Source organism: Aplysia californica, unplaced genomic scaffold, assembly GCF_000002075.1.
Source record: "Aplysia californica isolate F4 #8 unplaced genomic scaffold, AplCal3.0 scaffold01214, whole genome shotgun sequence".
NCBI classification, from domain to species: Eukaryota; Metazoa; Mollusca; class Gastropoda; order Aplysiida; family Aplysiidae; genus Aplysia; species Aplysia californica.
This window is the reverse complement of record NW_004798484.1, coordinates 58,219-85,493: the sequence shown is the minus strand read 5'-3', so window position 1 is coordinate 85,493 and position 27,275 is coordinate 58,219. Positions and strand designations below refer to the sequence as shown.

Here is a 27,275-nt window from a genome sequence, read left to right as displayed (position 1 = left end):
AAAGAGAGTCAAATTGGTAAGAAAATTTTTTTTGCACCACTGAGTCTCAAGAGAGTCTCACGTTTTGGCAATTGCTCTCATATAATATTTAATGTGTCTTTTTAAAATATGCACAAACATTTCATTTGAAATACAAATCGATCCATTGACATTTGACATTGTTAAAATTATACAGTAACAGATAAAAAAAAAAAGATTCCATTTAATTCAGCATTGTAAATTGGTTTGGTGAGTTTTGTTGCAGAGTATAGGTGAGTTTCGATGAATTTTGGTAAGTTAGGTAAGTTTCAGTGAGTTTCTATATACTAATTTCGGTGGGTTTCCGTTTAGACATTGCATACCATTTCACATTACCTGCACAGATCGATGGTTGACAACCTTCAGCAATATCGATATATTGACCAATAATTCCTTTACAATTCACTGCTTCTTGAATAAAGAACTTTGTAAACCCCTTGAACTTGTTCCGTCGTATCACATCAAGGAAAAGTAGCATAAATCCCATCAGAATCAAATGCCACGGAAGGGTAAACAGCAGGGAAAAGATGAATTTGAAAGGAAAAAAATTTATCAAAAAGTGTTTCCTCTCCATAGCACCAACTTCCTCATAGGTTTGCCATTGCTTTGTGGGATTTGACACACCCACATTGTCTTTTCCGTGCTGCTTAGGACTGACTTGGTCAAATCTGTTTCTTACAACTGATGAACTTTCATTTTCATGCGCACCACCAGAATCAGAAGAAGGCTCATCTGTGGCTAGGGCAACAAGCATCTGTTCTGATGTAGCACCGAGAAGACGTTTGTACTCATAGTGGACATCACCCTTATTCTTTTTTCCATTATTAATAATTTTCACGGAGAACACTGGGTATTCTTTGTCCAGAAGTCTGTGACCATCACTTCCCATGTACTCAGTCTTAGATCTGAAGTCAACGATGCATTTTATGCCTAACTTTCTAAATTTATCAAGCTCATCAGATATTAATCTGTCTGGCTTTGACGACCTATATATTGCAGCTGCACCATGGCATTGAGCACTGCTTTCTTGCTGCAGGGAGTGTTTGCATAGGACTCGTAAGTTCGGCAAGCTCTTGATTTTCGTCAACTGCTCGGTTTTGTTTGGATCATGAACTTCCATCTTGGTCTGCTACAGGATCGCAGTTAATGATGCACTCAACTGTCATTGGCTTAAAATTCTAAAATTTGTTGTAGTTATGACTTCAAGGGAGATCACTCTCGTAGAAGTTTCAATTATTTGTTTAGATTTTTACAGCCTTGCTTGCGCCCAAAGCACGTCGAGGGTGACAATAAAAAACAGCGCGACGGATCAGTGATTTTGTACAGAGATACGATCGCTGTAGGTCTGCTGCACTAATAGAAGTTTGAGGTTAGTAGAGGCTGCTCTCTGTGTGTGATTGAATAGCGAACATTCAATATGCATATGTCACTCTGAGTCGGTGTCTTGCCCCGACAAATCACAACAAAGTGAAAGTGGTTATTCAAGGAGTTTCGATTAAGGACAGATATTTATGCTAACTGAACCGTCTGTGTTTTTCTTTATTTTTCTTCTTTTTTACAACGTAAACGACTTCCAGTGTAGATCTAATTCAAGTTTTTCATTTTACTCTTGGTTTGTTCTTTGTTCTGAATTAAATCAAGAGAAATCTAGATCTAGACTTTCTAGATTCTAGATTAGATAGACTAGAATCTAGAATCTAGACTAGTAAAAAAAGTAGTACTAGATCTAGATCTCTAGATCTAGATCTAGATCTAGATCTAGAATCTAGATCTAGATCTAGATCTAGATATCTAGATCTAGATTAGTACTAGACTAGATCTAGATCTAGATCTAGATATAGATCTAGATATAGATCTAGATCTAGATCTAATCTGGAGATCTAGAATCTAATCTAGATCTAGAATCTAGTGTCAGAGCAAGTCCTGGGCCCAACACTAGACTCTAGATCTAGTCTAGAAATCTAGATCTCTACTCTACTAGAGTACAAATAAACTCTAGATTATATAGATATCTAGATCTAGATTCTAGATCTAGACCAGACCATCAATGATTTATTTATGGGAGTGTATACAGACCCGGTAACCGGGAATAAAGTCACAAAGTGTACAGACCCGGTAGGGGAAATCTTTTGTGATTTCGGAGAATTTCAGCGCCCTTTTGGCTCAGGGTAGACCTAGGTTTTTCTAGATCTATGGTCTAGATCTAGATCTAGGCAGACAGACATAAATCTTTGATCTAGAAATCTAGTTTCGGGGTTAGCCTAGATCTAAATGAAGATTGCGGATGTCTTTTCGACAAACGATCGTTTTTACTCCGTTTTGGAGTTGGAGGAGTCACAATTTGAAGAAAAGAACAACAATGTCATAATTTCAATCGAGCAGTCCCCCCCCCCCTCTCTCTCTTTCTCTCTCTTTCTCTTTCTCTCTCTCTCTCTCTCTCTCTCTCTCTCTCTCTCTCTCTCTCTCTCTCTCTCTCTCTCTCTCTCCTCTGGGTATCGCTCGCCTTCTCTTTTTCCTTATTTGTCTCTCTGTCTTTCTTTGCCCGCACCTATTTCCCACTCTATCTTTCTCTCGTTCCCTCCTGCCAACTCTCTCTCTCTCTCTCTCTCTCTCTCTCTCTCTCGCTCTCTCTCTCTCTTCCCGTAATCACAAAAGAGTTCCCCTACCGGGTCTGTATACTTCGTGACTTTGTTCCCGGTTACCGGGTCTACATACACTTCGTTTATTTATAGAGGCACCAGCCATCCATGTCCAGGTGCTGTTTTAGCCTCTTTTTCTAGATCTAGGTCTACGTGACCATTGACCAATATAATAATAATATGTAGCGTGTCATAAGTATAACACAGTGATTATTCTCACCCGGGGTGAGAATAAAATTTTATACTATTCTCACCCCGGGTGAGAATAACGACAGCCTACTATTCTCACCTGGTTTTTTTTAAATTTCGGGCATCATAGGACCCCTGTCAGTGAGCGCTCCAGGCGACAAAACTCGCCTCCCTCCCTCTCTCACTCCGCTGAGCGCGCGAGTAAACTAAAATCGAGAACGGAACGGGAGGGCCAGCTCTCAGGCCCGGGAGGCGACTATTGTCGATTTGGGGGGGAAACCTTATCTTTTGACCAAATAGCGTCACCTTTTGGTGCTACAGTATCAATTTATTGGTTCTGTAACGGAACATTTTACTCTTGAATGGTTTAACCAATCAAAATTGAGAAAAAAATAAGCCTAGGTTCATGGCACTGCGTTCCTTAAAAAATAATTGTGGGTTCTACTGGGGATAACAATTAAACGTTTTTTTGTGTTGTAAACAAATGCCAATTCTAACTTTACAAATGACAAACATTATTTCATTAAACAGCTTTCAGTTAAGGCTATTAATTTTAAAAACATACTATTCTGGCAAGTGAGTTCCTTTCTGAATTTAGAATATATTTGCACTTGTCTAGGGTTTTGGTGTAGATATTCGTGCATACTCTCAACTCAAGATTTTAAAAAAATGAAACAATAACAATTCCCGCGGGAGCCTAGAAAAATCGGCCAGCGCTCACGGGCAGGTCATGAACGGTCACTCTCTTACAATTCACAAATTATTTTCCATCATCCGTTCTCAACACCCAGGTAGACCTATAAATCCATTGCATTCTCACCGGGTGAGAATAGCAATTTAATATTATTCTCACCCCGGGTGAGAATAAAATGGATATTATTCTCACCCCGGATGAGAATAACATTATATTTTATTTTCACCCCGGGTGAGAATAACATTATATTTTATTTTCACCCTGGGTGAAAATAACGACAGCCGAAGTATAAAGTATAAAAGGCAAAGGGTTTGGTCACAACGTAATGACAAAGGTGGGAGAACTCGGTCAGAGATGGAGAGCTATTCTTTTGGGACAGGTAAAGGGGAGTGGCAATTTGATAAGGGTAGATCTAGGTCTTCAGACTCAGGATAGGATAATAAGTGAAATATGGCATTCCTCATGCCGCTTTGATTGGTCATCAAGGTTGACCACTCTTTACTCGCCATGTCATAAACTCACCTGAGGTCACGTCAGTTCGATAAAGAGTGGAGGGAGACCATTTTACCGGCTTTGCTGAGCCCTAATACGTGTCGCTGGAGATTCTTCCCTGGGTTCATCCGCTAAGATCCCGTTCACCTCCACTTTTCTTGCTTCCAAGCACCAGGATCTTAGGCAGAGACTACAACTACTGTATTAACTTTAAAGCTTCTAAGGGCAGGCATGTGTCATGGCACAGTGGAATCTCGCTTGTCAATTTTTGGGCATATTTTGGAGTTGTCATGTATGATCTTAAAGCCTGTACAGATGCTTTGCTTTTAGTGAAGAAAAATGCCCATCTTACCTTGAAAAGAAGGCAAGGTATTTGCCATTGAAGCGCGGTTGCCTGGTGTCAGAGGTAAAATTAGCCAGAAAATGGCCACCAAAATTATGTGACTTACAAAGCTGAGCAGTGAGTGTGCTTTGATATTGAACATTTACACTTTTTTGGTCTTTCATCAACATTTTTCAGGATTGTATTTTTAAAGGTACATTAAAAGTGTTGAGCCCACAGTATTAAGAAGTTCTATAGAAATTGTCCAATGGGTAGCAAGTCGGGTTTCTTTGATTTCATTATTTTGACGAGGGTCTGATTTTACCCAGATGGCACACATTATATTCAGCCACACAGGTGCACTTACACAGTGACACTTGGATGTGACACTCCAATAAACAAACACACACACACACACACACACACTCACACACACCACTTCTTTTGAAAACACCTTTGAAGATTCATTGATAAGTGAGTTGTAAAAGCTATTTTCAGAAGAATGTTTAAAAGGACGGCTGTGTTTTATTCTTGCGGTCCAAGTGAGTTTCCTTGGCTATGATTTAGGAGTCTCAGGAAAGGTCCTGTTGGAATAATCCGCGCACTGACTGGAAGGCAATTAGCTCTGATTTCTGTACAGTGTGTTCCATACCTTATGACTGAATTTAGCTCTTTACTTATTTCTAGGCTTAACACTTTCCATCCCCACAACATGCAGAACAAACACTTGTCTCCATGGACCAGAATGCAGATACTGTATATATCAGTACTACACCTGTATCTCCGCAAAAATACCTCAACCTTTGTTAAAGTTTCAGCGCTCTGAGAAAATTCAAAGTGATGATCGCATGTTCACCAAAAAAAGGAATTAGAATCGGAACTGAAAACATTAGATCTAGATTATTCATCACCTGAATTCTCATCGTGGCATAAGAGTAAAACAGCACTCATGCTAGGTCTACTCAACATTTTTCAAAAATTTACTCCTATTGTTGTATGCACTCTGATTTTTGACCTCAATGGCCACACAGATCATACAGAAAGGAAATTTTAACTTTAACAAGTGAGCTTTTTTGCTATATCACACCGTCGCCTATCAGTGTCCCGTGGGGGAAAATTGTTAAAGGGGCTGTTGGAATTGGTCATAGTGGACTACACAGTTTGTGCGCAACATCAGACTGACTGTCTTACTGCTGTCATCGAGAACAAGGAAGAAGAAGAAAGGTCATAATGCCTCAGTGCTACAGCCAGAGCCTCGGCTCACGTTGCATCCAGATGGTCACTGATACAGTAAATGTGAAATCGGCAAGTGTGTTATTTAGGGAACGTGTGGATTCCAGTGCAAGGAGCAGAAGAGGCAAAGGTGTCAATATTAACTTTCTTAGTATTTGGCACACCAGTTCAGCTGGCTCACAACATAACTTGGTTGTTTAAAGTCATAAAAAAAATCTCCCAAACCTCAGCAAACCCATTTTATCTATTATCAGACAGTATGTTAACTGCTTGGACCATTCATTTCCTCTCAATTTTGTGTTTATTTCGTGTAAATTTTTATAGGTTAAACTGGAGCAAAATTAAGGGGAAGTCTGTGATGCTAAAAACTTGGATGACAAAATTGGTGGTGTGCAAAGGAGGGAATAGCCTTCCATAAGTTAGGAGTTAAGGTTAAAAATAGTCTTGATCATTTGATTTTATATTCCCTCCTGAGTTGCATCACTGGGGCTTTTTACAAGTCATTATTATATGTGTACTCATATATACTCATATGTTTCAGGTACTGGAGTGATGGAAACAGCTTTATCTTGAGTGACGTCAGGTGGAAAAAGTAAAAGTTTCAACTTTATGACCTGGTTCCTCAATCTGTGTCGTGTGCTCTCAGGGAATGGATGTATTCTTGGAACATTTCCTCAATTCTGAATAATTTATTTTCTGTCAGCTGAGAAATTGAATCCTGAGATTTTGTTCTGTTTTGCGGATTTAATTTGTCCTAGTTCAAGAACATGATGTTTTCTCTGGTGTGAAAGAAGGAACACAGGATTTAGTTTCCACATCATCTGTAGCCATCCCTGTACTGTACGTGAGGCCTCGTCTAGAGTTGCATCATGGAGGAGAAGGAGGTCAACAGCGACGTGGAGTCACAGGGTTCCGACTCTGTGGAGGAGATCATCACAATGAGGCCGATCCCGACGCCACGCCTCGTCACGCTGCAGCACCCCATCGGTGGATGGTCCGAGCGGAGTAACGAAGTAGACAGCGGTTTGCCGAGTTCCTCGAGAGATCGGGAACATACCGTGAGTTTTTTTGTTTTTTTTAACATACAGTGAGGTTTTAAAAATGTTTAGCATACAGTGAGAATTTATTTTTACGTGCAGTGAGTTCTTTTTTCATTTCATTCTATCTCTGAAATTTGGAGCAGGGTGGCAACCTCTTCAGTGAAGGTAAGGGAAAAATCAGAACCACATGTGCGAAAATGTAGCGATTTAAAAGCATTGTTGAATATCAGTAGCAAAAATTTCCCCAAATGTGGCCTTACACGAGATTCTCAGGATGTCAGTGGGACATTTTTTTGCTCTAAAATTATTTAATGATCACACTTTGGCTCACTGTGGTGGATGAAAATTGAATAAAAATATAGTGAGACAATGTTCAAGACGAACAGCTCTTGATTTGCGATGGTTGTAAAACTTTTTAAATGTTACGTAAATGCTCATGCTGTGAGATGTTTAGCTCAGGTATTGACTACCCATTGTGAAGTTTTGAAGATTTGTACAACTCTGCCCTGTAGAAAACTGTGGTGGATACTACAGTGGACTTCTGATACAAGACAAGATTGTCGCTGGTACCAACCAGTGGTTCTTGTTGAGTGTAATACAGGATGTAGCCATGTATAACCAGAGTGCCTGCCTGAGTGGCATGGAGGGGGGGGGGGGGACTTGATATCGTTGCCCTGTGAGAAAATCTGATAAGTGAGTATATTCTCCAGCAGACAGTGAAAGATCTTGTTATTTTGTGTGTGTTTGAGCATTTTAACTAGCTGCTTGCTCTGTTTGCTTCCCGGGAAGCTGAGAATTCTGTCCCCGGGATTTTGTGCACCCCACATAATTTAGCAGAATTTTATCATTTTTTGCATAATTTTAAATTATTTTCCTTTATCATTCTTTGTTAAAATTAACAAAATCGCATAATTTCACTTTTTTGGGCTCAGTTTGCATAATTTCAGAATTTTTTTGCATAAAACCGCGGGGACAGAAATTTGTCCTTGTGTTCGAAAGTCTGCTAGGATAATGATATGGATATTGTTTGTAAGGTGCATAGAACTTGCTGTTGAAGTGGTTATATGTGCTCTATACAAATGCCTTTTATTTCTTATTTTTTTGTACTAGTAGCAGGATTGTGTTTGAGCCAACATGTCCTCATGTAGACATTATGCTGCAGGGAGAAAGATATTAATGATGATGAAAATGAGGATTATGTGGCTCAAAGATTGATTGTCATGCTATCAGGATGCTAATCATGAAGTTAGGCAAGTAATTTTATACAAATAGGCCCACTCTAATCTTTTTTATTTCCAGGTGCACAGACAGTCTTCAACCTCAGTGTTCCCCGCTATAATTCCTCTGAACGTTGGCGGACAGCTGTACATGACTCGTCTATCGACTCTCCTCAAATTCTCAGACTCGATGTTGGCGGCTATGTTCAGCGGCCGTCATCAAATAGATAAAGACAAAGATGGGAACTTCTTCCTTGACAGTAACGGTACCGTGTTTGCACACATTCTGGAGTACCTCCGGTACGGCTCTATACCGCCAAACGATGTGGCCTACCTCGTATTCAAAGACGCCAACTACTACGGCCTTTTCGAGCTGGTGGAGAAGCTTCAGCTAAAGCCCGAGATTGCCTCGTTGGCGGTGAAAGAGTCGCAGCGGGCGCAGTTTCCGAACTACGCTCAAGTCAAGGAGGAAGTTATCAAAGCGGCCATGGCGCGGGCTGCGGTCGCTCGGGTTGGCGACGTCTTCATCTATGCATTCCGGAAAGAGTTCAAGCCTCGGACTCCGACCTTCAATCCGAAGCACGGCTGCATCGTGGAGAATGCCCAAGTGACGGTGGGTCCCTGGGAGGCGGCGGCGGATGAGGACACGTTCATCCGATGCCTGGAGAACGACCTGCAGGAGGAAGGGTTCACCCTCCGTCCCCACGAAGGAAAGAAGAAGTGTAAGTACTACTTTGGACAAACGTGCCCGAAGAGCATTTTCAAGCTTACCATTTTGTTTGATTGAATCTGACCTTATTTGTTGGTTTATTGTACATCTTGAAGATGAGAGCGTGTTAGAAGTATGTGTGGGTGTGTGGTCATTTAGATGTATACATATATGTTGTGTGCATGTTTACATTTCGCTTTTGGTATTATGTCCAGTCTTCATATTTTCCTGTATAACATTTAAATACATACTTATCATATATATGAAAATGGGAAGTCTAGACTTGACAGTAAGAATATAATGCATGCATGTTATATGTAAATACTTGTGTCTATATACCATACTCAGTAGCCTTTGGTTATTTTGGACTCTGTGATAAAATTTTAAAATTTATTATATTTTTTGTATCCTTTAAACCATGTTTGAAAAAAAGGTAGGAATTTATAAAACGATTTTAATACAATCAAGCCTGCCTTAAAAAGACCACTGTTCTGTGGCATCCTTGCATTATTTTTTTCTACATTTTTTTAGTCAGTCCATAGTGGTCCCTCTCCTTCACGGCCAGGGTTAGTCATAAATTTAACTTAATTTAAGTGACAAATCAGCCTCAAAACGAGTCAAAACCTGCTCTCAGGGATCACTCGCAACAACACAATTTTTTCGTAAACCCGTCCTCAGACTGTGTGAGGGTGTTTGTGTGTGTGTGTGTGTGTGTGTGTGTGTTTATGTTCAATCAATGCGGAAAAGCTCTCATGATAAGTAACAATGTTGATGGCAATGAAATGGAAAGGAAAAGTTAAGATATATAGTGTAAAGCGCATAGAGCCTGCTGTTGAGCGGGGATATGCGCTATACAAATGCTATTTATTATTATTATTATTATTATATCAGATTTTAAACCATCAGTTGACTTTGTTTAGTTTCGTAATTGACCTCAATTCAGATCGTATCCTTAGTGGTCACCTGTATTATATATATATGTGTGTGTGGGTGTGTAGCGATCACTTTTGTTTGTGACCTGTAGTGACTGTTATGGATGGATTTGACCGCTGCTGAATTTTTTCTGCCTATTTTGTCTGGACATCACATAATTTGAATTCACTGATTGATATATATATAAGACATGTGCATGTAGTGTGCAGTCCGATTAAATTCACATGAGGTGTTAATTTTATGTCAAACACAATCACAAGGCACTGAGGTTGTAGATAAGGCAAATGAATTTTTTTATGTGTCATTTGTTTTTTGCTGTGTGTTATTCTTCACCTCTTTTGCTGTCCACCTCTCCCTGTCTCTTCCGTCGTCAGTTAAGTCCTCTCTTTATCGTTCACCTTGCTGAATCTTGCTGTACTGTAGATATATCTTTGTGGGTGGTTGATGGGTGCTCTGGTATGGTTTGCTCCTTCTTTCCTATCTAACGCCTGTCATCCTTATCTCCCCTCCTTCTCTTTTGTGTTTGTTACTCTCTTGTAACACCTCTAATCTTCGGCACTTATTCGACATTACTGTGTTACAAGTGTCGTAAAACTCTTACTAAAACTAAAGTGGATGTATCTTTCCAAAATGGTTTGCCCTGTGCCTTTGACCTTTGTACCATAATGTTTTGTTCAGTTACAAAGAAAGATATTTTTGTAATGTTTATGCATGTGTGTGAATAAATACAAAGTGTGGTATGAGGTAGTGTAACATTGATTTTGATGTTGTTGCTGATTTTAAAAAAAAATTTTTAATGGCCATTGTCATTGTTTTCAGCTGTAAAGAGAAATCTGACGGTGATTGTTCTGTAGTTTTGTACACACATGTTTTATTCATGAAGTCACGAAGTTTAAAGGTCAGACAGGGTAAAGAACCTGGTGTGCTGATGTCGTACTCTGCTCTTCTGAAATACCACTGCCATTCTTAGGGGATGGGAGGGGGGGGGGGGGGGGGTTGAGGGTTTTGACGAAGATTTTGGAAACCTGAGTCTGAAGATGAAGAATATTCTTATGTTTGAAGCATTCTGAAGTTTGTGAGTCTGTCTATGTTGTCTTCACATTCTATTGAAGATAACTTTTCTGATTTCTTATTACTTATGCCCAATGTTTAAAGCATAGAGCATCAATTTATGTCACTGTGTCATTGTCGAAAGTTGGAAAGTCGCCACATTTAGCGACAAAAGATGAACAAAAAATCTATGTGTGCCCATGGAAAATTGTTGTTTTTGATTATTTGTGCATTTGTATGTAAGTTTTGCATGGATTTTTGTTCAAATGCTCAGAGTAATATTGAAAAACAAGCAAATGTCGTCACTGCACTAGCAAAATGTGTCATTTTTCGCTATTTTTGAGAATGTTGGAAAAAGACTGCTTTTCTGGCTTATTTATCATCTAATAATAATGGTAAAACTTGCCATGCAGTTTTCTTTTGTGACTGCCACCACATTTTTGTTTTGGTTTTACCAAAAGATAGATATGGTACCACCAAATGAAATAAAAGGCTAATAGCATTTTGGCACAACTCTGAGTAATACTTTCTTGCTAGTGCTGTGACTGTGTGTTTGTTCAGCTGGTCATTATGCTCCTTTGTTGCTTGATGCCTGAATGGCTGGGGCCTCTATAAATAAATCATTGATGGTCTGGTCTGGTCTGCTTGATGCCTGCTTGTTCTAGAACAAAGGGGTCTTCTTTCTTCTTCAGTGGCCTAGTGGTTGGGCTCTGTGACTCAGCCATAAGGTCAGGGGGTTCAAATCCCATCTGAGGGCCTGATGTTGTGCCCTTGGGAAAGACACTTTACACAAATTTTCCTCACTTCACCCAAGTGGATGTTGGTACCCGGCTATAGACAGCAAACGAATCTTGTCAATTTGTTTGTATTTAAGCACTTTGTCAGTTTCTTGCACTGCATAGTTCCTGGGAAGTCGAGAATGTTTCTTTGGGTTCCCGGGTCTGCTGGGGTAATGATTGTGATAAAAGGCATAGAGCTTGCTGGAGAGTGTGGATATGCAGTATATAAGTGCAGTGATCATTATTATTAATGTTGTTGTTGTTGTTGTTATTATTATTATTATTATTTATATTATCATTATTATTATGAGAATACCGTGTGACTGTAGCTAGCAGTGACATCTCTGCGAAACATTTTCCTGCGACTCCACGTCTTTTGTTTGTCCTGACATCCAACCTTTGTACATTCCCTTGCAACTGTTGCTGCTGCCTGTTCCCAAACGGTCGCTTTTAAGCACAGGGGGGCTATCCTGAAAAATGCCGTTTTGAGAAAATCGAAGGTAAATTTTTTGCCCCTTGTTCAGTTTCTTTAAAAGACTAGGAGAGTTTTCTCTATAATCAAAAAAATATACACACCAATGAAACCAAACTTCTATAGGTAGGGCAATGCCCAATTTTGGTGCAGGTAAAGATTTCTGGAAACCCCCGGAATCTGGGTTGGCCCGCTTGTCCTTAAAAGCGACCGAACGATTCTTTACTAGAATGAGAAGCTTTAAAAAGCCAATAGTTTGACTGTTAGCTGCAGTTATTTGCGTTGTGATTTTTTTGTAGAGGACGAATACAGTGAGGCCCCATTGTAACATTCCGTGGCTCTTTTAGTTTAGTTTTGGTAAGAGTTTTACAGCCCTTGCGACACAGAAATGTCATATAAGTGCCGAAGATTTAGAGGTGTTACAAGAGAGTAACACACACAAAAAAATGAAGGAGGGGAGATAAGGACGATAGATGTTCGATATGAAAGAAAGAGCAAACCACACCAGAGCGCCCGCCAACCACACGCCATTCCCTGACTCTGTTGGATGTGGGTGGTTGGCGGGCACTTTGGTATGGTTTGCTAAATCTTTTTCTATCCAACGGATCTATCGTCCTTATCTCTCCTTCCTTTCTTTGAATGTTACTTTCTACTAACACCTCCAATCTTCAGCACGTATATGACCTATTTGTTGTTTTGCATATGAGCCATAAAACTCTACTGAAAGTTAAAGCTAAATTATTAAATACACCGCTAGCGGTCTTTGAACTTTTTTCAGGAATGCAAATTCCTGACAAGTTTTCAGACATTGTTTATGTGTTAGTTTCTTCTTTAACAACATTGATTTTTTCCAGAAATTCTTTCTTGAGTTTGAGTGATTTGCTCACACAAGTCAAACATGAGAAAGTTTAATAAATTACAACAACAACAAAAATTATTTCAGATACATATTCTTGTGTCTTCATGTCTCACTTTGCAAGGAAAAAGAGTCAACTTTTTTCTTTCTTCACTATGGAGTGACTTCCAGGATTGACTTTTAATGGGGTTTCACTGTGTTGTGGACTTGAAGTTTTTTCCTGTGATCTCTCCATTGAGCTGTTGATTTTTGGTGTAATTTGTGGTAATGAAGCGTGAAGCATTCCTTTCCTGTTCCTACGACTAGTGCATATAATTATACATGTGTGTGTATATATATATATATATATATATATATATATATATATATATATATAGGCCTCCTGATATTGCTTGTCATCATGCATGTAATTCTTGTTTCTGTGATTGGACTTTGTACTCATCCTCTGTGGAATATATGCACGGAGGTTCATGTGATATGATGCATTTATTTTGTACCCACTACTGTTGAGTATTTTCAGATGTCCGTGTCTCAAAAGAAACTCATTGTGAGAGGGATCTATGAAGAGTTTGCAATTTGTTCGGCTTTGATTGATGCAAACTTTTTCACGGTACATGTATATATGTTCTGGAAAATGATATTTCTTTTTTTTTGTGTGTGATTTGTAATTATTAGTGGTGAATCTCATCTTGCAATCTGGAAAAAAATTAATAAATCAGAGGCTCTAAAAAGATAGGCTTTTTGAAAAGTGCAATTTAAAAAAAATCCTATTGTGAGCACATAAAGACACAATGATGGTAAAGGTTCATCATATAATTATTTGATGATGCTGTTCTCTATCCATGTAACTGGTTTCCTGAAAAATTTTTCAACCAGAAGAAAAAAGCTTCTGTTTTGAATGATGAGAGAGATGCAATACTTCACCCTAACCGTACATCGTGTTTTACTATCGTATCCTTATGACGTGGGGAATTTTGTGCCACCACTTTCTAAAGAGGATATTTAATCATTAATCTGATTCATTTGTTGTGCACAGCTGTCTGTCAAAATGATTTTCTGAGAAATAAGGAAAGCTTCAAAGAGATCTTCGTACTAGAAGTATTCTTAAATGTGAAGAATACAACCCTGGGGGTACAAAATGACCCCAGGGCGTACGGATAGGGTTAAACAAACTGTACTTTTTTTGCACTGTGTAGAGTTTTTATGAAGCAGGCTGACTGGTCATAATTATAAAGATCCCGCATATTGACCTGGGCAATGATTTTTTAAACAAAAATAAAAACGCTACCCATTTCTTCATCTACTTATCATAACGGTAACACCCTCAATTTATTGTCCTTCGTTTACCCAGCTGATAGATTTTTCTTGTGTGCATGGTGGTTGCTTTAGCTCATGTTTCATCAACTCTTGATGGTTGTTTTATCTCATGTTGTAATATCTCATAATGGTTTTTTTATTTCATGTTTTATTATCTGTTACTCATGATGGTTGTTTTATCTCATTTTTCATCAACTCATAATGGTTATTTTATCTTATGTTTTATCAACTCATGAGGGTTGTTTTATCTCATGTTTTATCAACTCATGATGGTTGTTTTAGTTCATGTTTCATCCTGGCGGTTGCTTTAGCTCATGTTTTATCATCTCATGATGGTTGCTTTAACTCATATACCGTCAACTCATGATTGATATTTTAGCTCATGTTTCGTCATAATGGTTGTTTAAGCACATGTTTTGTCATCTCTTGATGGATGTTTTAACGCATGTTACATCAACACATTGACTCGGGTACATTGCTGATTGCGAGATCAGCACTTACCTTTGGTCTTCTGTACAGTGTACATATGTGTATGTGTGTGTTTGTGTGTGTGTGTGTGTGTGTGTGTGCGTTTGTTTGTGTGTGTGCGTGTGTTTGTGTGTGTGAGTGCGCGAGTGTGTGTGTGTGTGTGTGTGTGAAAGAGAGAGTGTGCATGTGTGTGTGAGTGTGTGTGTGTGTGTATGTGTCTTTCTTCTTCAACTCACAAAACTCGACACGGAAGGCCACATTCCTATCGCTGCCTAGTCCCAAATACGTTTAACTCACGAATGTCACCAGCATCTGTAGTGTAGTGGGTAGACACTTTTTCCACCGCATGTACAAGATGTTAGTTCGATTCCTGTGTGGGGAGACTTATTTGTGAAGCGTGCTTCTCAGATTCAAACCTTAAGGAAGTAGATATTTTGCTTTTTGGATAAGTTTTTACAGTTCACAAGTATGACATAATTAAAGACGGATTATATGTAATGGGGAGAATTTGTAAAGCATGCTTATCGGATTCAAACCTTAAGGAAATAAATACATCACGCTTATATGTGAAGTTTTTACAGTTTATAAGTATGAAATAATTAAAAGCAGATTATATGTAAGGTGTTTAAAGAATATGGCATCAATAGAAAATCTACAAATTTGACGCTAATGTCAATTTTTGGCCAACATCTCCATTTGTAGATTTTCGAGAAGAAACTCCTCTCATTTTTTTATCAAGTGTCTCCATCTTTCAGGTGAGATGTTGGATTCCTCTCAGTCAGACTGGTTCAGCCTCTTCAGTGGTCTAAATAGTGTCAATGGGGGTGTAAAACTTCTACTATTTCACATCACTAATGTCTCATTATGTAAAAAGGGGATATGGGCACTCATTTTATAAGCGGCCAGCCTCCACAATTATCTAAATAGTGTGGATGGGGGCATAAAAACTTTTACTTGTCACCAATGTCTCATAATCTAAAGAGATAATATGGACACTCCTTAGCGGCGGGCCTCTTCAACGATAAAAAATCTCTCATAATGTAACAAGAACATATGGACACTCATAGCTCTATGTGCGGGCAAGAATTATGTAATTTCACATCCCTAATGTCTCATAATGTAAAGAGAGGATATGGACACTCATTTAATAAGCGAGCAGCCTCTTCAATGATCTAAATAGTGTTGATGGGTGCCTAAAACTTTAACTGTAACATGTCACTAATGACTCATACTATGAAGCGAGGGTAGAGACGCTCATAAGCGGCCGGCCTCCTCAACAACAACAAAAATGTCTCATAATGTGACAAGAGGATACGGACACTCGTAGCTTTATGTGTGGTGCTGGCAAGAATCACGCACCACCGTACTCTCCACTGAACAAAGACAAAAATGTTGACGCACAGACCGGGTGCGTGTGGGAAATGCCTTGTTTGTGTGCGCACACTTCTTTCTTCATGTCATTTTGTTGTTGTTGTTTCTTTCAAAACGGTTGTCTCTCTTTGTCAAAGGTGCTCCAGCAACATCGAACCCATGCAGTAGATCACGACCTCAGTGCTTTCTTGTCCTATCTCTATTTTTTATTTTATTTTGAAAATGTGATATCTTTTTAAGCTCGTGGGTGGTTGGCGGGTGCTCTTGTGTGGTTTGCTTCTTCTTTCCTATCAAACATCTATCGTCCTTATCTCCCTTCCTTGTATTTTATGTTTGTTACTCTCTTGTAACACCTCTAATCTTCGGCACTTATATGACGTTATTGTGTTGCAAGTTCAGTAAAACACTTACTTAAACTTAAGCTCACTCTTTGCAATGAACTGTTTTCACTGTTATCAAAAATGGAGATAAGACAAGAAAGCAGTGAGGTCGCGAGATGCCGAGGATATTTTTAGAGAGCTGAGGTTCTGTTGTACCTTGGTAACTGTTAGTAGCCTTCACCTGCACATGTGCCATTTCTTCTGGGAGGTTGGAAAGTTGCTGGCTTTTTGTTAAGGGTGTGTGAGTCCTGTGGTTTGGACATGAGTCCGAGTAGTTATGAAATACTTGAGTGATTATAGGGTAATCAGATCCCAAGTGCAGATTCAATGTGTTATAATTTGCTAAAGCCGAAACTTGAGTTAATTTTAACTATTAATTAATAATAACAGCAGAGAACGGAAGCAGAAAAAGAAATTTTAATGCTGTTAATGATAAAAACAGCAACCAAAAATATGCAAATTACATGTAATGCCATGACTAAAAGGTGCACAAAGAAAGATCAGAAAAAGATAAAGAAAAACGAACAAACAATGCAGCTACAAACAAAATAAAAAATAATACAAATGACAAAATCTTTGTTTTATACTAAAAAGCCCCCATTGGGTAAAAAAAAAGAAGAAGGAATTATTGCTTGTGTAATGTATTCTGCAGTTTTGGACTCTAACGAGTACTCGAGTGTTTATAAACTATTTGGTCGTTATTGCGTACCACAGGGACTAAATACTCGAGTTCTCGCTCACCCTTAGGTTTTGCACATTTTATGCCACAGCACTTTCTATGTATGCAGGGGAAGATATTCTCCGCCATTTGGCAAAATTCTGCCGACCGGTAATTTCTGTCTTTCTTCCAGCAACTAGTGTGATCAGTAGCCTCCTGCAGTGACTGTCTTTTTCTCTATGTGTTCTTTGTCAGATTAAGGGTGTAGACCATGTTGTGTTAAAGTATTTGAAAGGATTGTCGATTGTTGAATTGGCCATTGTGCATGAAACGTTGATTTAAATCTCATATTTTGAAGCGCCTAGAGCCACAAGGGAGTGGGTATGATAGAAAAAAAAAGAGATCATCTTGAGCTTTATTGCTATTATTATTATTACGACAATTATTTCTTGTTTGATTGTGGTGTGTTGTAGTGGTTGCATTACTTGCATTGCATGTAAAAGATGTCCATTTGATTCTTGTGTGGGGAAGACAAGATATTTCCATGTAGTATTTTTGTCATCTGTGTGTGATGTAGCTGTGCCCCACATAGGCTTGGTTGGCCCACATGGCAAGGTCAGGCAGCCATTTTTCCTATATGATAAATATCTAAATTTGCGTGGATGGAGATTGAAATGTTTACAAACATAGACATTGTATCATGTCTATTTATTATACGTACTGTGTCGTTACTACATATCCAAAGGGGAATTGGCTAGAGATTGGGGGGTGGTAACTGACAGTTTTTCTTTTGCCCCCGCATTTCATTTTCTTTGGTTTTTCTAGGTTTTTGGATTAGAAAGTTTTCTCATGAATAGAAGAAGAAAAAATTGGGAATTCTAATTTCTTTCAGTTCACTGCTGTTTTCGGATTAACCATGTTTTGTTGAAGTGGACGTACCTGTTTTTGCTTTTTTTTCAAGGGTTTGACAGACTGAGCAGCTGTTCAATACAGGTTGTCTTTACAGCTGGAAATTTTGTCTCTGCTTTGAACAGTTTTGTATCTTACACTTTGTGATTCAAATTTACAAAACAGTAAAATTTGTGCAACCAGATTTTTATCTATTTAGGCCCTATGTATGCATTAACAGTGTTCTGTTTAGTCAACGTCGTCATTCCACAAGGGTGTAAGTCATTCTTTGAAGATTTTAGAAGATGAACGGAAAAGAGAGTGCTCAAATCAAAACCGTGACTCAGGCGCTCATTATTTTTCAATCGAAAACTAGGAAGGATATAACAAAATAGAATGAAGCTATATTATTGCAAGATCCCTTTTAGTATCTAAATACAACTGTCTTTAGAATAAACACCAAGTTGATTGGAAGAAATGCCCCAACTTTTTCCATGGTTTTTCCTGGAGTTGAAAGATGGGTTAGATTATGGGGTTTTTTTAGTGTACATTTGTTTGTTTTTGCATCTCTTTTTGGCTCAACTCTCTTGAGGCGCATGTGCTGGATTTAGAATTATTGAACAAGTATCAAATTGTTCTAGGAAAGATTGCTGTGCATTGTATGTTAATCAGTTTTGCAAGTATATTGTGCATTTGATCATTGTAGAGGCCAAGTATGAAAATTGTAAAGTCGCTAGTTTACAATACATTTGTCTGATTTTATACAAGTATATATTTATATAATATATATAATATATATGTATGTATATTTAAGTATGTTTGTGTATATGTGTGTATGTATATATGTGTATTATAACCTGAAGTGTGTTGACAGGGGGGATAAGTACATTATTGTACCCTTCTGGGGCATTACAGCATTTGACAGTCCCTCCAGTTTCAGTACGTACTGGTACGTGGACGTTAGAAAGATATGTCTTTGAAATGTAAACTGGAATGTTTGAAAGCTTGGAGGGTTTTTTGTGGTCTTTTTTAATGCTAATTTTATTCAGATATGCGACTTTTGTCCATAATACAACATTTATCTAGTGTGAAAAATTTCTTTTTTTCAGTTTGGTACGAGTTTTGCGGCTCTCACAACTGCGTAAGGTTATATATGAGCGTACCACAGTCGTCTTAAGCTATTTTCATTTGTTTTGGTTTTTTTAAGCTGTGATATTTTGATAAATGATTCTACTTTGAAAGACGCTCATTTCAACTTTTTTTAAAGAAAATAATACTCATAAATGATTTTAGCTTTTGTCTGCTGAGTTTTAAATTGGAATTTTTGTTTTGAAATAAATGTAGATCTTCGTATTATAACAGTACATTCTGAAGATTCTGGTCAAGTCTGAAATAGGTTTTCCTAGTGGGATCTCACTACTGTCTGTGTACTTGCAGCTGTGGTGTAGCAGTAAGGCCCTTTGCTGTTGCATGCAGGAGAGCAGAGTTCGATTTCCAAGTGGGGAGAAATTTTTATCGAATAAATCTCGACAGTCTTTCTGCTGGGATGTTGTATCCCTCTCAGGTCCTTACATTTTAAAACAAGTTTGTTTTTTATTCGTCCTGTGTTTGCAATTAATTACAATTTCCCCACTGTTTCAATTGGAGTTAAAAGATATGTTGTTTTGTCTGTTGTAAGATTGAAAGAATGAGCCATGACTGTTCTTCTCCTCTTTTGTAAATATTGCTACAAAGCTGTTCATGGGTTGGGGTTTTTTTTTCTGGTTTTTGTTCTTGGACTGGGTTTTTTTGGGGGGGGGTTTTTGTTTCTGAGTTGTTGGGGCTTTTGGTGGGGGGTTTTCTGTTTGTAGCAACTGAAATCTTAATGTGTACAGTTGCCGATCGTGTCTTAATATTTATAACAAATATCTACAGTAGCGAAATATATATATATACAATTAAGATGGGAAAATGTGCAGTTTCTGAAGACTTGACTCGACATAAGGGCTTTGATTACTTTGAACATCTTGTTCTCACTGGTCACTTAAAGGTAGGGGCAGATCTAGAGGAAGTCATGTGGAAAACCTGAAGAGATGGATGATTGGGATACACCAGGATAATAATAATAATATAATATATTTTAGATTAGAGCAGCTGAGCGGAGCGGAGAAATGAAAATAGAACTTCAGTCACTGATGTCCGTTTCTGGTGTGGCTCTTAGTGATGATAAACAAAATGTACAGTGATCCTGAAGTTCTTGAAAAACAGAAAAGGAAAAGAGTTTTTTTTAATTACAAATTTTTTAAAAGCTGATTTGTCTTGCCCCGGTCAAAGCTGAAAGCGATAGATAAACTGAAAATTTGCGAACATTTATTAAGAGGCCAGAAGTATTCACAGTTTGGTTACCGGTACATGCAACAGTACATGTATTACTGGACGTACCTAACTTTTCAAAGATATTACGGAAAGAGTCAATAGAGCTTTACTCATAAATTGAACTAACATGATATAACATTAGATAAGATGAGATTATCCTGTGATAATGCTTTATTATCGTATCTTATCTTATATAGTCACTTTAAATATTTTTTACTAATATTTTTTAATGTAGTCTTTTGAAAAAAAACTATCATTTGATATATTATATTCTTGCTCTCCAACGTATGAGATGATGTTTTGTTGGGGTTTTTTTCAACAAAATGATAAACGAGAATTTAAGTGTTAATGTTAAGTGAGGCAGTTTCTGCTTATTTCGAACCTTGGCGGATCACGGTACATTACTCTTTTTAGTCGTATTTTTATCCATGTTTACTATAATGACTTATAACTTTTACAAATAATTAAAGTAAAAGGCGAGATGTGGGGGGGGGGGGGGCTGGCTCTCTATTAGTATTACCACTGTTGGCTCAGTATGTATCGCGCTGGACTACTGAGTGCGGATAGCCCTGGTTCAAATCTCCGAATGGGCGTTATTGAACTCATGAATTAATTTGTCTGTGCGCGTCGTTTTATGCATGGCAAATTCTGAAATTATGCAAACTGAGCCCAAAAATGTGAAATTATGCGATTCTATTAATTTTAACAAAGAATGATAAAGGAAAATAATCAGAAATTATGATTAAAAAAGGATCAAATTTTGCGAAATTCTGCGGGGTGCATAAAACCACGGGAACAGGTTTTTTTTTGTGTGGAGTTTTTAAGGCTCTCCTTAGCCCATTTGGTTCGGTCCGATCTCGAAGACGGACGTTGGATTCGGGGGTATTGTCTAAAATATACTTATGATAGTGTTGATGGGGGTGTAACACCCATACAATTACTCAAAGTCGAAAGGCAACCGGAGGACTATGGTTTTGGCTGTCGTCTTGTTGTATAGACGGCTTTTATTTCCCGCGAGAACTTAGTCATCTCGCTCTTGGAGGAAAAAAGTAGGGGGTTGGGGATGGGGGCGGTGGTGGTGGCGCTTTTGTGAATACCTATATATTTCATCATCTGTGACAGTATATATTAGCGTCAAGGTAGCACTGCTTAGCACCAAGATAGCACTACATAGCAAGCATCAAAGATAATACTTGTACTTTGCATCAGGATAGCACCACATAGCACCAAAGATAATACTTGAACTTTGCATCAGGATAGCACCACATAGCACCAAAGATAATACTTCTACTTAGCACCAAGATAGCACCACATAGCACCAAAGATAATACTTCTATTAGCACCAAGGTAGCACCACCAAGTACCAGTCGCTACCATTGAGATTGAGTGCAATGAGGGTGAAGGTCTGGTACTGTCTTGTTGACGATAGTCATAGACTTATATAAGTTATGCACCTAGATCGCTCTCTAAAACAACTTTTGTACTAAGCGTGCACACCGCGGGCTACGACTTGATGTCCAAATAAAGGGAGAAAAACATCAGTTGCACTATAATTTTTATGGTATATTTGAGTGCCCTTCTGTTGTCTCAGACTGAGCTAGATGATGTTTTCGGCAGTAAACCGGAAGTACACCAGCGAATGGGCGATCTAGGAAGATATTGTTGTACAAATCTATGGACAGCACGGATTCCACCGAAGACTTATCTAATATTTGTTTTTTTAAAATTGTTTACTTACAAGGGATAAATTTCCCCTTTCCATTTTGAATTTCTCCAAGTTCCCGGTACATTGCCAAATGTGACCTTTCCTGACGTCGATCAAATATGTCCTGTGTACAGTTCGCTGTTTGATGAGCCAGGTATCACGCTCAGGTATCAAATACGTTAAATTAATCAAATTGCGAAACACATTAAGTTGGTTGCATTCACTACAGTTCACTTCACGGCTTGGCCTTGGTCAATGATCAGATTTAAAAGATGTTAAAAATATGGGGTAAAATAACAATCTAAAAATGACAACCTACTTAAAATCAAAATAACTGTTTTTACAATTTTCCGTAAAGGCCAGTGGTCTTAATAAAAATAATAAAATCGAGAATTCTGTGGGGATCAACGACAGAGATCTGCATTAAAAATTTTAATTGTGGTCTCTCCGAAGTCTGGACATTCTGTTAAAATGTGTCTAATGGTAAAATCTGTATCGCTTCCGACACAGAACGGTTTCTCATCTCCCCGAAGGAGGTATTTGTGTCAGGTCCGTGTGTCCGATGCGTAATCGTGTAAAAATGACTTTGTCTCTTCTGAAGAGGCCTGAAGGTTTTAGTTTGAAAAAAAAAAAAAGAAGCAAGAAAAGATACATCTACAGTAAGTACAATTGTTAAATGATTGAAATAGTCCTTTCTCTCTCTTGAGAAATAATAATGCGTTTTGGGCTTAAAATATTTCAACAGGTTGTTTATGTATGGTTGCTCTAGTTACGTTTTCAGTGCGAGATGAGCTTGTTGGTGTGAGGTTTTGTTTTGTTTTCTTGTTGTTGTTTTTATGTTATGATGATATGTATTGAAAACTGTGCCGGTTTAAAAGAAAATGAAATGAAGACAAAAAATATGAAGCAGATGACTTTTATGTTTTGTGCTATCCTTCTGCCTTTTAGTAAGTTACTGTGGTTGTGTGGTCACTCATCATCACATCAGTTTAGTAACCTAGACTTCCGAATTCCACCCCCGCCTCCGCACCAACCACATGCTTGTTGAACCAGGAGTCACAGTGAAACGAAAGTTTGAACTTTGTATTTTAAACTTGGTATTTGGGCAGTATTCAAAGGACACACCATAATTTCCGAAAACCCTGTTGGATATTTGGTCGTTTTTAAGCACTAGGGGGCTATCACGAAAAATGCTGTTTTGAACAAATCGAAGCTAAAGTTTTTGCATCTATGTTCAGTTTCTCTAAAAGACAAAGAGAGTTTTCTCTATAACCAAACAAATAATATACCCACCAATGAAACCAAACTTCTCCTCTATAGGTAGGGCAATGCCCACTTTTGGTGTATGTCAAGATTTCTGGAAACCCCCGAAATCTGGGTACGCCCGCTTTTCCTTAGACCTGTCCCCGTCGTTTTATGCAAGAAAAATTATGAAATTATGCAAACTGAGCCCTGAAATATGAAGTTATGCGATTCAGTTAATTTTAACAAAGAATCATAACGGAAAATTATCAGAAATTATGCAAAAAAGGATCGAATTTTGCTAAATTATGCGGAGTGCATAAATCCACGGGGACAGATAGGTAGAACAATGCCCATTTTTTGTGTTTGTCAAGATTTCTGGAAACCCCCGAAATCTGGGTTCGCCCGCTTGTCCTTAAAATAAAAGCGTCCATTATTTGGTTATCTTTTAATCCTGTATTTGTCCCCCTGGAAATGTTTCAGTGTCAATGCCACTTTAAGCGTAAAAACAATAAATAAAGATATGATCAAATAACAAGTGAAATGTAAAAAGCATTGTGATTCAAAATGTATGCATACATGTTCGAAGAATACGTTGTGAAGTAAACAACAAGTATGGAAAGAAGGCGTTTGTTTTTAATTCCTCTTGGGTTTTGTTTGTGATTTCCTATTCTGCTATGTTTGAGTACTTTGAGCGGGTAGTTGGAGGGCGCCTTTGGTAGGTTCTACTTCTTTACTTTCCCGTTGTTGTTTCTGTCCGTCTGTCTGTCTTGCCTTTTCCCTGCACTAAATGACCATCATTGTTGTGTCGATGTGCTTCTTTTAAATCAATCAAACAAACGTTTCCTGTACTGGTTGGGGGGGGGGGGGGGTTATTTCTATATGTGTATTATTTGATGGTTTATAATTTTTGTTATGTCTTTTGTTGTTTTAAAAAAGAATTAATGTTTCTTGCTGTTTTGCTTTGTTTGTTATTACTTCTTCTGTTCTGTTTTTGTTGTTGTTGTTGTTTTGTTTTGGGCGAATTTAACACCTACAAACTGGTGTATGTAGTGGAGTGGTTAGGCGTTTCAACTCTGCACGCAGCAAATATGAGTTCTGCTTCTGAGTGTGTGTGTATGTGTGTGTGTGTGTGTGTGGAGGAGGTGGGGGGGGGGGGGTAGTAAATAAATATCTTCGTATTTGGTCGCTTTTAAGAACAACAGGGATATCCCGAAAAATGCTGTTTTGAGAAAATCGAAGGTAAAGTTTTTGCCCCTTGTTCTGTTTCTTTAAAAAAGACAAGGAGAATTTTCTCTATAACCAAATAGATATACACACCAATGAAACCAAACTTCTCCTATCGGTAGGGCAATGCCCACTTTAGGTGTACCGTTGGTCAAGATTTTTGGAAACCTCCGAAATCTAGGTAAGCCCGCTTGTCCTTAAAAGCCTCAATTTTTACGCTGTGACCTTGTACATGTATCCTCTCAGCCCTTGTTGGCCTAGGCAGTTGTTGAACCAGCCACCTCTTAATGTTCTAAATTATGTCGATGGGGGCTGCAATAAATGTCCTCAATTATTACACTTTTTAACACGGTGGGTTGTTGGTGGGTGCTCTTGAGTGGTTTGCTCCTTCTTTCCTATCAAACATCTATCGTCCTTATCACTCCTTTTTTGTGTATGTTGTTAATCTCTTGTAACACATCAGTTCTTCGGAACTTATATGCCCTTATTGAGTTGCAAGTGTCATAACATTCTTACGGAGACAATTAACACGACGCAACGTAAGTCTTTTCAAAGACACCTCTGTGGATATTGTGTTGGACTACGGAGCAGATGGCTTTGGTACGAATCCTCTAAAGGGGGCACTTTGAATTTGGGTTGTTTTTGGGTGTGTTTTTTTTTTTTTTTGGGGGGGGGGCGGTTAAGGCTCTCTGCTCTTTTGGCAGAGTCCTGTTGGAGATGGACGTTTTCAACCCCTTGCCCATTTATGAGATTGACGCCATCTGATTAGTAGAAAAAAGTGCGTATGATAGTGTTTAATAGTAATAGTGTATTACGTGCATACTTTGTATGACATTTAATTGTTACAGATAGAGATTCAAGGATTATAGATGTAAGTCAATGATGGTCTGAGAGCATTGATGCTTTTAGAAATAATGGTGGTGATGAGTGATGATGTGGGGCTGCGTTTAAGTCCAACTGTATGCTTTCATGTGAAGAACGCTTTAGAATAGATACATGTATGATATACCCGGGTATTAACAAAATAAGAGGTGTTCGCATCTGGAACAGGTACATGTAAATAGTATAACAACGTCCATGCATATTATAATCATAAGCAAGAAGGACAATATTCAAGATTTCCTACCAATTAAAAATATTTGGTGTGTCCCGCGCGTTCATATGACCCTATTCAGTTGCGAGCGCCGTCAAACACTTACCAAAAAAAAAGAAAAAGAAAAAAAGAAAGACTATTTTCCTATCTCATCTGAAGGCAGGACCGACAGTTCGACAAAGGTGAACTCCCCCGCTCTGTTTTGCCATTACCCTTGTCTTATTTACTCATAAGTGAAACAGTTACCAACATGTTTGATCATATCGTCGGTATTGTAAGCAATCCTCTTAAGTCCACTGGGTACTTCTGACAATAGAGAGACCCCCCCCCCCAAGAAAAAACAAAACAACTACAACAACAACTAACACCAAACCCTTGCTTTTGTTGTGTTGTTCCTATCAGGAATCATAAAAAACCCCAATAAAGTTCTAGGCCTTGACCATAGCATTGACACAATAATAAATTGCAATTTTGAAAGCTGCATCTTTTATAGGGCTTTGGAAGGGTGACAGAGCTTGGGGGGGGGGGGGGGTAAAAATTGAAAATTATCCAAATGTAAAATTAAGTAGATTGCTCACAACAGCAACGATACACAAAAAGACTGATCAAACGGAAATATAACATCTGATTAAAAAAATAGAGAGTAAATCATCAGGGAATTATGTCATACTTACACGCACTAACTGCATGTAGCTGTTACAACCAGTCTAAAAACACTTGCCCCAGTCTTTGGAGCTTCTTAAAAGAACACACCGGGTACCTTCAGTTGGTCTACCTCTTCTTTGATGGTAGTTGGCGCGTGTTCTGGTCTGGGTTGTTTGTTGTTTTTTGTTTTTCTTTGTTTTTTGTTTTTTTGGTAAGTGTTTTACGGCACTCGCAACTGCATAAAGTCATATGAGCGCGCGGGACGCACTAAACATTTTCAATTGGTAGGAAATTGGTATGGTTTGCTCTTTCTTTCCTGTCACACATCTATCGTCCTTATCTCTCCTCCTTCTTTTCTCCGTATTATGTTACTCTCTTATTGTAACACCTCTTATTTTCAACACTTGTATAACAGCAACGATACGACAGCCGTAAAGCTTTGTACATTACTCTCTCGTAACACCTCTAATTTTCAGCACATGTGACCTAATTGTGTAGCAAGTGCTGTAAAACTCTTACCAAAAAACAAAACAAAAAACCCCAACCTTTGAGAGACCAACCCTCCCTAAACTTTCAGGGATTAACAAAGTCCATGGAGACATCAAATTTGAGACGAAAAGACGAAAAAAAGCAGAAAAGAAAAGAAAAAAAGAAAGAAAAAAAGAAAAGAGAAAGAAAAAATGAAAGAAAATAAAAAGACAGAAAAGAAGAAAGAAAAGAAAAGATGAAAGAAAAGAAAAGAAAAAAAAGAAAAGAATTTTAAAAAAGACAATTTAAAAAACCAAAAAGAAAAGAACAGAAAAAAGAAAGAACAGAAAAGTAAAAAAAGAAAAGAAAAAAGAAACGAAAAGAAAAGAATCAAGAAAAGAAAAAAGAAGAAAAGTAAAAAGAAGAGGAAAAAAAACAGAAAAAAGAAGAGAAAAACGCAAAGAAAAAAAAAAGAAAAGAAAAAAAAAAGAGAAAAGAAAAAAAAAAAAAGAAAAGAAAAAGATGGTCACTTAAAAGTTAGTTGTACCTGACGAAGCAGTTCCGCGGCCAGCCTGCGGTCATGACGGGGAAAGTTTTTCCTTGTGTCAGAATAAAATGAGACTGGTTACAATAAATAATTTTTGGTAAGTGTCTTACGGCGTTTGCAATTGCAAAAAGTCATATGGGCGCGCGGATACATTCAACTTAATTTTGAATTGTGCCCGGATGGCGGCCGAGACCTACCCTTATCGATTTTAGTACTACCAAGGGATCTTTAACGTGCACAACTTGCACACAAAAATGTGTGTGTGTGG

The 27,275-nt window shown here is 38.1% G+C and overlaps 2 protein-coding genes across 2 annotated transcripts in view; one reads left to right on the top strand and one right to left on the bottom strand.

Annotated features, from left to right (window-relative positions):
* The window catches only part of LOC101846784, a 12,722-nt gene extending 11,468 nt beyond the window's left edge, over nucleotides 1-1,254 (bottom strand). The window contains exon 1 of the mRNA XM_035973421.1: nucleotides 355-1,254. Within this exon, the coding sequence (XP_035829314.1) occupies nucleotides 355-1,138 (784 nt within the window). The 5' untranslated portion in view covers nucleotides 1,139-1,254. The remainder of the gene's footprint in view (nucleotides 1-354) is intronic.
* Nucleotides 1,255-1,270: 16 nt separating this feature from the next.
* On the top strand, nucleotides 1,271-9,984 carry LOC101846549 (BTB/POZ domain-containing protein KCTD7). The gene is made up of 3 exons (XM_005112236.3): nucleotides 1,271-1,387; nucleotides 6,129-6,645; nucleotides 7,927-9,984. Exons 2-3 carry the CDS (start codon nucleotides 6,457-6,459, stop codon nucleotides 8,629-8,631), a joined length of 894 nt encoding a protein of 297 aa, XP_005112293.1. The 5' UTR covers nucleotides 1,271-1,387; nucleotides 6,129-6,456; the 3' UTR covers nucleotides 8,632-9,984.
* Nucleotides 9,985-27,275: the final 17,291 nt, after the last annotated feature.

Excerpts from the sequence above, each read along its gene's own strand:
- LOC101846549 (XM_005112236.3), top strand. The coding sequence starts at position 6,457 with ATGGAGGAGAAGGAGGTCAACAGCGACGTGGAGTCACAGGGTTCCGAC. Across the intron at positions 6,646-7,926 it reads CGAGAGATCGGGAACATACC|GTGCACAGACAGTCTTCAAC; the intron begins GTGAGTTTTTTT and ends TTTTATTTCCAG.